This window comes from Pararge aegeria, chromosome 24 (genome assembly GCF_905163445.1).
Source record: "Pararge aegeria chromosome 24, ilParAegt1.1, whole genome shotgun sequence".
In the NCBI taxonomy this organism is placed as follows: domain Eukaryota; kingdom Metazoa; phylum Arthropoda; class Insecta; order Lepidoptera; family Nymphalidae; genus Pararge; species Pararge aegeria.
This window is the reverse complement of record NC_053203.1, coordinates 5,033,357-5,045,772: the sequence shown is the minus strand read 5'-3', so window position 1 is coordinate 5,045,772 and position 12,416 is coordinate 5,033,357. Positions and strand designations below refer to the sequence as shown.

The 12,416-nt window shown below is 35.3% G+C and overlaps 1 protein-coding gene across 2 annotated transcripts in view; it reads left to right on the top strand.

Annotated features, from left to right (window-relative positions):
• The window catches only part of LOC120634534 (dihydropyrimidinase), an 80,637-nt gene that overhangs the window by 41,934 nt on the left and 26,287 nt on the right, over positions 1-12,416 (top strand). The window contains exons 1-2 of one of the 2 annotated variants that reach the window (XM_039905217.1): positions 1,959-2,033; positions 6,967-7,061. In XM_039905217.1, the coding sequence (XP_039761151.1) occupies positions 1,989-2,033; positions 6,967-7,061 (140 nt within the window). In that variant the 5' untranslated portion in view covers positions 1,959-1,988. Of the gene's footprint in view, positions 1-1,958; positions 2,034-6,966; positions 7,062-12,416 lie in introns of those variants that run through there. The other variant, XM_039905218.1, reaches the window with a different exon arrangement.

Sequence of the window (12,416 nt, the reverse complement as noted above, 5' to 3'; positions counted from 1 at the left end):
CGTTTCGTTCTCGTTTTCGTTTACGTATACCGAAAAAGTTAACATTATACGAAAACGAAAACTTTACCGCATACAAAAACACAACCGTTAACGTACATTGTAAACATAGAATTCTCATCGCTTTCATTTGGATATACACACACTAGAATTAAAATACAACTTATAGTCTACACAAAAATTATAGGAACGGTGTGATCCAAAAATGGTCTTCACTCAGCATGTTTGCAGTGCCCGTTAAAGACACAGTGCTGATCTTTCGTGAAGCCAGAAGTGACGTTTGGACGCAAGGCACTGACAGAGCGACGCTTAAAAACTATGGATATGCTTTAAAATAATATAATTTAAAAGTATTACATAACTTTAAAAAAATTGAAAGAAATGTGTAATAATATATAAAAATAATATAAAAGATTTGTATACATATATAATATTTTGTTACTTATACGATGACGTTTTCGTTTTCGCATGCGATTAACGTTAACGGTTTTGTTTTCGTGTAAAATAACGTTTTTGTTTTCGTTTTCATATATGATCAACATTTTCGTTTACTTCATTTTCGGTTGGATAAACGTGGAACATTTTTGTTTGTATACGATAACGTTTTCGTTTTCGTATACGATTCACGTTAACGATTTCGTTTACGTATGCGATGACGTTTTCGTTTTCGTATACGATAACGTTTCGTTTTCGTTTACGTATTCGATGACGTTTTCGTTTTTGTATACGATTCACATTAACAGTTTCGTTTACGTATGCGATGAAGTTCTCGTTTTCGTAAACGAACATAAAAACGTAAACGACATTACCAGACGGATGGGCAGACGGGTTCGTAGTCACAGAAGATGGTAGAAGTAGCACAGAGGACGCTGCTTTCCGATCTCCGTTATATTCCCTCAGTCGACTAGTACAGAGACACCCGCGGGAATATTTGGGGGGTAATCGCACCTCTAACTTTTGTTCGTTATGTGCGTTAAGTAATTATAATATCACCTGCTTCAACGGTGAAGGAAATCATCGTGAGGGAACCTGCATGCTGAGAGTTCTACATAATGTTCTCAGAGATGTGTGGAGTACCAATCCGCATTGGGCCAGCGTGGTGGATTTTGGCCTTAACCCCCTCATTATGGGAGGAGACCCCTGTAGTGGGCCAGTAATTAACACGATGATGATATATTTAACTCATTGTTCGGATGCATGCAGTCAAGTAAAAATGGCAGACGTCTGTTTGCTTGTTCTTTACCTAATACCTATCTTGGGCTCGAACTTCGCCGATCTTGCTGAAATTCGGCAGAGGGACAGCTTGCATCTTGGTGATAGACGTGGATACGTTGTATACCGAAAAATTAAAGGGTTACCCGTTACCTCAAAGGAAAAAAAAAGTTTTTTTAAAGATAGTTTTAATGATTAGTGATAGGAACTAACATAGGTCCAAATTATTATTGTTGTTTACAAAATATGGAATTTTGAATTAAAGATTATTATTATTATTATTTTAACGGCTTGTCAGCAAAACCGCTTGACAGAAATTCGCATAGATATAGCTACATATCTTGGATAAAGACATTGGAATAATTCTAAGCCCCGGGCAAATAAAATATTCCTACGGGATTTCTTAAAAATCTTAACAAATGCGGGCAACCGCTTGTGAAAACTAAAAATATATTATCGTTAAGAAACGTCACTTCAAAGTTAAATAATATATCTAATTACGATCTGGCTGAAAAAAAAAGATTTGAGTATCACAAATAAATAATCGCCTAAATACAAATCAATATAGAATATCGATATAAAATATTCAAGGAATACTAGTGGCGCGCCGTACCGTTTATCGACTTTTCACTAAACAATAACAAGTTAGGGAGTGCACCTTCTATTTTAGGCGACGCATTTTCAGTTTCAGCCGGCGACTCACGCAAGGCGAGACGCCATTTTGGCTGTCCGGTGCGATTTTACGTATTCCGTACAATTTTATACTCATCTGCAGTATAATGGCCGCTGCAGCAACCAATTCATTGTCTGGGATCAATATAAAAGTGAGAATTCGTTATCTGTGCCGATTGTTGTGTTTAAAAGTCGAACGGAAATGTGCTATTCCAAATATTTGCGCTTGAATCACTGCACCTAATATAGTCATGTATTTTGCAAAAGGACAAATCTGAGGCCTTACTGTGCTCGCTTTATTTTAAAACAACAGTTTTTATATTACATATTGGGTGTACCTATTGTGAAACAATACTTAAATGCTACTGCTTTAAGCGATCGTAGTAGTCCCCCCCTAATTAGACTAACTCCGAACCTCTTTTGCACTTTTTTATTTTGGCCTTGTTGTTAAAATATGTAATTTTTTATTTTATTACTTTTTATAGACTTTTATTATTTATAATAAGCTTCTCAAGCACCCATTATCAGTAATCGATTGAGCAGTAATTTACCATGTACCTATATAAATTCGATTACAGTGAAATTATCTGGTGCCATTGACGGTTCTGATAATGGATTCGGAATTTGGCCAGAGGCTCAACGCTTTAGTTTACATAGCTTTATCGAGATTGGGGACATTACATTGGTATCAATGAGTAGATAAAGTTGGTTCACAGATTTTCATGAGTACCTAATCTCAAATTATTAAAAAGAAAATATTTTACCATATGACAAAAATGTAACCGTAATTTAGGATCACTCTATTGTCTGTCCGTCCGTGTGTTCCCGTTCTTAAAGATGGTTTGAGGTACCAAATTGAATATTATGACAGTTAAGTCAATTGTCTGCTATTTAATAATATAACGCCGTCTTTTCTAAAAGGACAATAGATTTATTTTCTAAAAGGATAGTAGGTTTGTCTATTCAAAAAGGCCGTGTCAGCAATAAGTTTTACTATGCCTACCTGCATTTGGTTGGTTTTTTATTGGCTTTTAGGAGTTAATTTTGTTATCTTGATATTCACATTATCTTTATCTTTATATATATATTTCTTGTGTGCGTGTGTATGTCACTGAACTCCTCCTAAGCGGCTGGACCGATTTGAATGAAATTTTTTGTATGCGTTTAGGTGGCACCCTGGATGGTTTAGATTGACAAATCAGCCCGACAGATGGCGCTGGGGTCAGCTAGTAGTTATATAAATTAAGATTACATAATAAGGGATGATATTTACTCAAGGCTTGCATGTATAATAAAAGCCTAAAAGGCATTAGAATACAACGTGTAAATGAAAACCGAAATAATACTTTACGGGCTATAGAGGTACATTATGTACTGTCTCTGAGACTTATCTGTGTAACCGAGAACCTAATAGTTTTTGAGTAAATCACTGCCATAATTTTTACCGTAAGAAATCAGATGCAGCTTTAACATCACGTGCAAAATTAAAATCATGTGACTCCTGTCACTTTATTAGGTACGCGTCGCGTAGCGTAGGTACTATGCTCGTGTCGGTTGTTTATCTTCAGTAGGGTTTTAAATGTTAAACACTTAGAATGTTTCGAATTAGTTTCTATGGAAAAATAAATGTGCTTCTTTTAATTTAATATTTTTACAGGATGATTCCTTATGAAATATACTTATGCCCTTCAATATTTTATTATATATCTGTTACACGTTGTATATCATAACAACTATGTACGGGGTGTTTGTAAATTTCTTTGATTTGCCCGGTGCCAGACGTCAATCGTCAACAATAAAATTCTTGGAAAATGGAATTTCGGTATTTCGTAATCAACAAGAACAATGGATCAATGTGTAGTCGGCGCTAAGATGAGGAATGACGTATATATACTGACTAAATTTTTCAATAAAATTTGTCTTTGAAATAATATACGTGACTTGTACAAAATTTTTAAGAAACGCTAAATGAAGTAAAGATTTAAATAATCTTGCAAACAATTCGCTGACAAGACATGGTACCTACCTCGTAAGGCTTTTCCGGAAGTAGGTACTACCGCCATGCATATTTCTGCCGCAAAGCAGCATTGTAACTGCCAAGCAGCATTCATGGCCGCTTGGAGTAGTGCGATGTATGCTTGCTGAATTTCCGCACTGAACAGCCAGGTTAATTCTTTGAGCAAAAAAATTGCCAGCCCTTATGGCCTTATGGTCTATTTTAGTTCTAAACCATGACACGGGACTTGTCCATTGAATTTACATAGAAGTGCGGCCGGTTTTACATACATAGATGGCGCTTTCATAGTTTTCTATTAATTTTTTTTAATCTTTAAATTTTAGGTCGTCCTTATGGTCTGAGAGGCCCTGAGGTCAGGGTATGCACTGCTTATTTGCATCTATGAGATGCACGCCACTGATCGTGGGATATATTTTTGTCTCTTCACTGCGCTAGCCCTGCTTGGGGTCTGAGAAGCCCTGAGGTAGGGGGTATGCACTGCTTTTATACATCTACTCGATTCACGCCACTGAATATACGTGTTATTTGTTTTAATGAAAAATATCTTTTGTTTGTTTATATATTATATTCTATGTTATTGTTCTTTTTTATGATTATTTTGTTATTGTTTAGTCGCGAGGATTCAGTGACGACGAAGATAATGGGGCTGGCGGAAAACCAGTGCTGCGCGTTTTAGTTTGCAGCTATACTGAGCCAGCTCCTTTGTCACACATTTTTTTTTTAATTTTTATACTTTAACAATTATTTTATTTCACAAATGTAACATTTTACACAAATGTGTGACAATAAATACGATTTTTCTTTCTTTCTTTCATTCTTATAATAAAAGGGCGTGAACTTCCCTGTCAACGTGCTTTGGCATTTGGACAGGTTAATTTTATACCTTGCTAGGGGTTGCCATCAGAAATGAGGCAATCAACCGCAGTATAATCCCGACTCTCAAGTAATATGTAGTATTGTATTATTTCCGCGGTGTAATGTATTAAAGTGATAAATTTAAAGAAGTTAAAATAATGACGGTGCATAGTCAGTACATATATGAAAATTTAATTTATGTCCATAAAAATATATCAAAATTTAAAAAGAAAATGCACTGTAACAATATAAATATAAGAAGCAAAAATAAACTCGTTGTGCAGTTTACTAGGCTACACAAAATTGCAAATTCATTCAAGGGCAATTGTATATTATTTTATAACAAATTAGCAAATGAAATTTTTGAGTTGTCTCTAAATAAGTTCAAAGTTTATATAAAACGTAAGCTTACAGAAAAATCCTAGTATAACATTAAGGATTATTTAAACGATAAAAAAGCTTGGGTGTGAATTGCTCTAGCTACATAGCTTAATTTAAATTTACTGGAAGATGGTGATAACAAAAAAAATATTTTACCCGGCTAAGTTTGTTGTGGGCTCTTCTTAGACCAGGGCGCGTTTGGAACCCTCGTAGCTTTAGATTTAAGTTGGCGAACGAAGTTATCACCATCCCGTTACAATTATGTAAACAAATATGTAAGTGCTTCATAAGTGCCTGTGATAGGCCTACATGAATAAAGAAATTTTGAATTTAAGTTGCATAAGGTAGTATACACCTCTCAAATCTCAATTGACAAAATATCCTAGGTATTTCACTATATCGATTTATTATAACTATTGTTCGTCCACTGGTCGAAATTACATAATTAATTGAAATTATAAGTTTGAGCATTATTTAGGTTCTAACGACACTATTTTTCATCGTAGATTTCGCACAGACTAACTGCTAAAGAAGATTAAAAAAGAGTATAACTGTATGTCAAGTTCGTGGTGTTGTGTTATTTAATGTATATTTTATGCATCATATATTGTTCTCTATATAAAATACATGTGTGGTAAATTTCATATCCCTCCGTCCACGCAATTTTCGTAAGAAGGGGTACAAAGTTATTGCTTCAGGTAATACATAAAGGATTTAAGAACCAATAATTAGAAGTTGCGGTGATAGCCTGGTGGTTAGGATTTCCTTTCGGGAGCCTGAGTTCTATCCCCTGATTGCCCTGATTCAATCCACACACCTTTTAGGCGTAATGCGCGTCTTATGCAATTAAATATTACTAGCGTTAGAGATAAAACTTGCATGCCTAAGAGTTCTCAAAGGCGTCTTCCTATCCGCACTCGGTCAGCGTGGTGGACTATGGCCAAAACCCTTCTCATTCTGAGAAGAGACATATTACGATGATGATGATGATTTCTAGCTAACCGCTGTTAAAATTTTAATATGTTTTTAACTTCGGACACCAACCTAACATAAGAACAAGTATTGAGCAACTACTGAGTTGCTTGCCGGTTCTTCTCGGTAGAATCTGCTTTCCGAACAGGTGGCCGAATCATTACAAACAGACTGACTTGAAGTATCAAAAGTGCTTATAAAGTAGGGCTACTTGAAATCAATTAATTTTGAATTTGAATTTGGATTTTGAAGTATTCAAAAAATTGACATAATAATAAATAGTGGAACCAGGAAAATTTGTAAGGTGCAATTTATAATTCCATCAATCGTTATTTTCATATACCCTCAAGAGATGTTGACTTTACAATTAACAATTTCAATTGTTTTCTGTTTTTGATGTTATACTTCTTTTGGCGCGATGGAGAAAAATGATGAGAGTTAATTTTTACGATGCGCGCGCACACCGACTTCTGAATTCTACACCGTAAAGTTAGTTTGAGGTGGCATGAAAATCGACATCCATGTTCAAGTTGTAAATTCTGGTATTTTTATATTTAGAACACGTGTTTCGTAACAGTACAAACAGTGTGAATAAATAAATATTATTATGTTGGTAAAATCTTTTTGATTAATTTTAATATTTATCGTTGATCACTACAGCATTTTAGTTATATCTTTTCCATACGCCAAAGAAGTATAACTTCTAACGCGTGTACATAAGTACACGCACTCTTTTTTTTTTTTTTTTTTTTTTTTTTATTAATACCAAGGTACCTTAAAGCGCATTATCCATACCTTAATACGATGGATGTTAATTTCACAATCTGTTCTTGCCTAACATGTGCAATTTTACTTTCCAGAGTTCCCAGAACCGTCTGCTTATCAAAAATGGCCAAGTGGTCAACTATGACGGCATGGAAGATGCCGATGTTTACATTGAAGATGGAATCATCAAGTGAGTGTATTAAGTTTACATATTTATACAAGTGTGCCCAAAAAGGAGTGTATTGTCTTCTTACGTTAGTTTCTTTATTCCGCCATTACTTCTAAATGCCATATATATAATTTGGATGTATGATCGGCTGGGATGGGTATCCTTAGAATCCTTAAACAATCCCGAGTGACACTGGTTTTACTTTAACTTTTTTTTTTTAAGGTGGCGTTTTTCCATTTCAAATGAGAAAATACTTGCAATTTAGTTAAGTTTATTTTTAAGTTTAATTATTGAATCCTTAATAATGTTATAAATGCAAACTGTGTTTGTGAGGTAAATTAGGAAATTTCATGCAAACATTTTGATTAAAAAATCATTTGGATGTTATATGCTGTAGAAAAACAAAAAGCACAAGTGTCGAAAAGTATAAATTCCCGCATGCCAAACACACTAAACTGAAAAAATCTACTTATTATAAGTATTCAAAAATGTTAAAGTAAAATTGAGAGCTGCTAAGAAAGCTATTCGCTTGTAAAAACAGGTCACATCTAAAATATTCACACTTCGCGGTGATTGACGTGCCCCTATGTGGAAATTTATGAGGTGGAACTATAAAAAAGCTTTCTTCCTCCTTCAATCGATATAAATAGAATGTTTTCACTGGTGTTATAACATCGTAGACGGTATTGAGGTCATTAGTTAATCTTCTTCTTTTATAAATAACTAGCCGTTGCCGGCGACTTCGTCTGCGTTTGTTTTTTGATCTGCCATTAAATTTAGTGTTAAAAAATTTTATGTATTCAGTTTAGCTAAGCCTTAAATGAGGGGTTTGCTGCTGACCGCTGAGGACTTCTGTCCTCTATCTCCAACCACAGTTTGGATATAGAGGACGGAACTCCAAACGAACCGAGCTTAATGTCGGGATAAAAAGTATCCTATATTATTTCTAACACTTCCAAGAATATGAGGATCGGTTTAGTAGTTTTTGCGTGAAAGGTTGACAAACAAACTTACATTGACATTTATAATATTAGTAGGGATATATTTGGAAGGCCGATTGGCGCAGTTCGCAGCGACCCTGCTTTCTGAGACCAATGCCGTGGGTTCGATTCCCACAGGTGGAAAATGTTGGTGTGATGAGCATGAATGTTTTTCAGTGTCTGGGTGTTTAAATTTATTTTCGATCAATATATAAACTTGGATCACGCGAATCGCTTCATAAAAAATTTAAACAAATAGGTATTCTTACAGTAGCTTCGCAATATATTTATAATAATATAGAGTTGTAAAAAACTTAGGGATAGGCATTGTAAGAGTTATAAAAAGCCTACCCTCAAGTATTTATAACTCGTACTGGATATTTTCTTCATTTTATATCATCTGCATACCCTGTGCATACCCTCTATGCACGCCATTGGTAGTTGATGGCTTACGGTCCCTTTTTGCCGTGGCTAGTTACCACCCCACGGACAAAGACTGACGGCCTAGCGATTTAGCGTTCCGTTAGCGTAAAATTTTAATCGGTTATAATTTGTCGGAGTTACGGTGTAAAATCGTCAAAAACTTTCATCCCCTCTCCCAAAGGAACCGATCTTAATGTCGGGATAAAAAGTATCCTATATTACTTCTAACACTTCCAAGAATATGTGTACAAAGTTTCATGAGGATCGGTTTAGTAGTTTTTCCAGTGGACCAAGTTGTGAATCTCCATCCATCCAATCAACCATCCTCGAATTCCCTTCAACTCACACAAAAATTTTCATCAAAATCGGTCCAGCCGTCTAGGAGGAGTTCAGTGACATACACTCGCACACAAGAAAGATATATATAATATATATTAGCCAATATAATACAATATTTACTTGTATAATTTCATTTCTGTTAGGTATACAATAAAGTATTTTCATTTCATTTCATGACTGCTATACCACTAACTGACATACTACAGGTTAGCCCGCTGAAGTACTTATGGATGAAAATATTATTACGCATATATTATTTGGATATTATTTCCTCTTATCCGCCAGTGCTCTGAGAGTTGATACTACTACTACTGCCCATGCTAGCCGTGCTGGGTATGAAAAGTAAACATAGTTTCCATGTTATAAAACCATTAATGGTTACGTCACTAATTAGCATTAGAAACTGTTAGATCGCGTGTACCAATGAATTAATGAGTGGAACAAAAACAACGAAAGTTCCTAGCGGCTCGAGGAAACGTCGATCATACAATGACTTTGAGGTCCGGAAGTAATGACAACCTTTTCATTTTTATTCACGTTTGCTGCCAATGATAATACAAACACTAGGGTATTTACGGAACCTGGCATCATCGACAGCTTAATTAGGCTAATATTAATTAAATTAAAAGAATTTAAACGCACGTTCTTACGCTTACACATACAAGTTACTAACGTGCTTTCAAGTCTTTACAATTACTTAGGATTGTCAAGTTAATTAGGTTGACTCAGCATGATTAAGTTGCTGATGCTGTGGGATATTTATTTTCTATATGTCCTATAGTTAGGCTTAATATGCCTCTTCTCTCACTGGGATATTGAGTTCCACTACGCTACTCCAATATAGGATGGTGGACTTGGCTACAGACCTTGAACTTTTTAATAAAAAGATAAATATACTACGACAATACACACTTCGCCATCTAGCCCCAAAGTAAGCGTAACTTGTGTTATGGGTACTAAGATGACTGATGAATAATTATATGAATAATATACATAAATACTTATAACATATAGATAAACACCCAGACACTGAAAAACATTCATGTTCATCACACAAACATTGCCCAGTAGTGGGAATCGACTTTTAATTAACAGACAATTATCTTTCTAACGTCTCCCAGTTATTTTTTGTGAGAATATCTTTAATGCCGTACATTCAAGATTTTCGCAATAAAATAACTGCAAAGCCAGTCTACGATTTATGATACGTTATTTAAGAAAAACTGACGGCCGAGTTGCGCAGTGGGCAGCGACCCTGCTTTCTGAGTCCAAGGCCGTGGGTTCGATTCCCGCAACTGGAATTTTTTTTTGTGATGAACATGAATGTTTTTCAGTGTCTGGGTGTTTATATGTATATAATAAGTATTTAAGTATATTATTCATAAAATTATTCATCAGTTATCTTAGTACCCATAACACAAGCAACGCTTACTTGGGGACTAGATGGCGATGTGTGTATTGTTGTAGTATATTTTTTTTTATTTATAACTAACTACCCAATACTGAGTTAATGTTTTTAATATCCGAAAGCCCGCATGCTTTCTAAAATAATTTAAGTACCTATAAATATCTTGTTTTATTTTCAGGTATAGGCTACAGATTTACATGAACATTGTTAATTAGAATTTACTATACAGATAGACAGACGTACGGACGGACCAAGTATTATCCAAGTGAAGTAACGCTTGCTAATCTTACCGTACACCGTATATAAAAATATACTAACGACTGTCTATTGCACTGAAAGGTCATTATTGATTTAGCTAAACCAGGTCAACATATAACGTCTGAAACCTAACTTCTTACTTGCAAATATATAATATTAACATAGCAAATATATTTTTTTGTAATAGACTTCTTTTTCTTTAAGACAGTTGGTGACTATTTTTTAGTACTTTGTGTGTCGGAGTATATAAGTCAGTATATGGGAAGTAAGTTTATTAGCTACTTTTTTTTTTTACCACCACAAGTTAGCCCTTTACTGCAATCTCACCTGGTGATAAGTGTTGATGCAGTCTAAGATGGTAGCAGGGTAACCTAATAGGGAGTACGGTAGTACCGACAGTTTAGTTAGTTTCTACGCGACATCGCACCGGAAACCTAGCCAGGTGGCAGGTGGCTCGCAGGTGGTAACTAGCCACGGCCAAAGCCTCCCACCAGAATACAGAAAATTCTGAAATTATAAATTCCCAAATTGTTCCTGCCGGAAATCAAACCCGGGACCTCCTACTTAAATTCTGGAGATACTTATGGACGGAGTCGCGTGGAATCGCTAGTGATTGTAGTCAATTTGAGTGAGTCATTAGAACCCGACTCAGCTATATTCCACGGGTTTTGAGCAGTTAATTAATTTCACCTTTGTTCGCGTAGAAATTGTAATTGGGCACAATTTCGTTTAAAATGTGAAGGCCGAGTGTATATAATCGTTATATGTAATGAAGTACCTATATCGTATTTTTGTTCATGTTAGGCTACTAGTTAGCCCTATTCTGAAATCTCACTGGTGGTAAGTATTGATGCAGTCTAAGATGGTAGCGGGCTAACCGTCAAGTGGGTCATGGTCGTGAATAATTAATATACAACGTGTAAATGAAAACAGAAATAATACTTCATAGGCTTTAGAGATACATAATTTACTGTCTCTGATACTTAACTGTTAATCTGAAACGATAATAGTTTTTGAGTAAACCATTGCAATAGCGTATACTGAAGGAAATCAGAAACAGCCCTAACATCACGTGTAAAATCAAGTAACTCCTGACACTGTATTAGGTACTCGTCGCGTAGCGTAGGTACTATGCACGTGTCGGTCTTTTGCCTTCAATAGGGTTGTCATAAGTGAACAATTAGAATGTTTCGAATTAGTTTGTATGGAAAAATAAATATTCTTCTTATGATTTAATATCTTTACAGGTTTGTTTCCTTATGTAGTATACTTATGCACCTTTTACAAGTATTGCGTACTTAAATAAATAAATATACTACGACAATACACACATCGCCATCTAGCCCAAAAGTAAGCGTAGCTTGTGTTATGGGAACTAAGATGACTGATAAATATTTTTATGAATAATATACATAAATAATTGGAAATATACATATAAACACCCAGATACTGAATAATATTCACGCTCATCACACAAACATTTTCCAGTAGTGGGAATCGAACCCACGGCCTTGGACTCATAAAGCTGGGTCGCTGCAAACTGCGCCAATCGGCCGTCAAACGCACGTCAATTCCGTTACACGTTGTACGAAAAAACTGACAAACGAACCCCAAAAATGTTGTAATTTCAATTCGTGACTAAATTATCTTGCATTGATTTCCGTGTACTTCGACCATACAATTTATGGTCCAATCAGATTTAAGAAACGGAACCGACGTGGATCAAATGGCCCAATGCCGTGACAACTCTGCTATTTCGCGTGATATTCGCATCTGATGGGTACCACCACGTCTACGCACTCGGTTAGTATACGAGAAACTATACCAATAAATATTTTATAGGAAATTTATATTTATGTCGTACTCAGCGGCGTGCACTGACCTTCTTACCAGGGTATGCATAAAACGGCAAAAATCCTCTTCGTATACCAGTTATATATAAATTTTAGGGTAGGCAGTGCTTACATG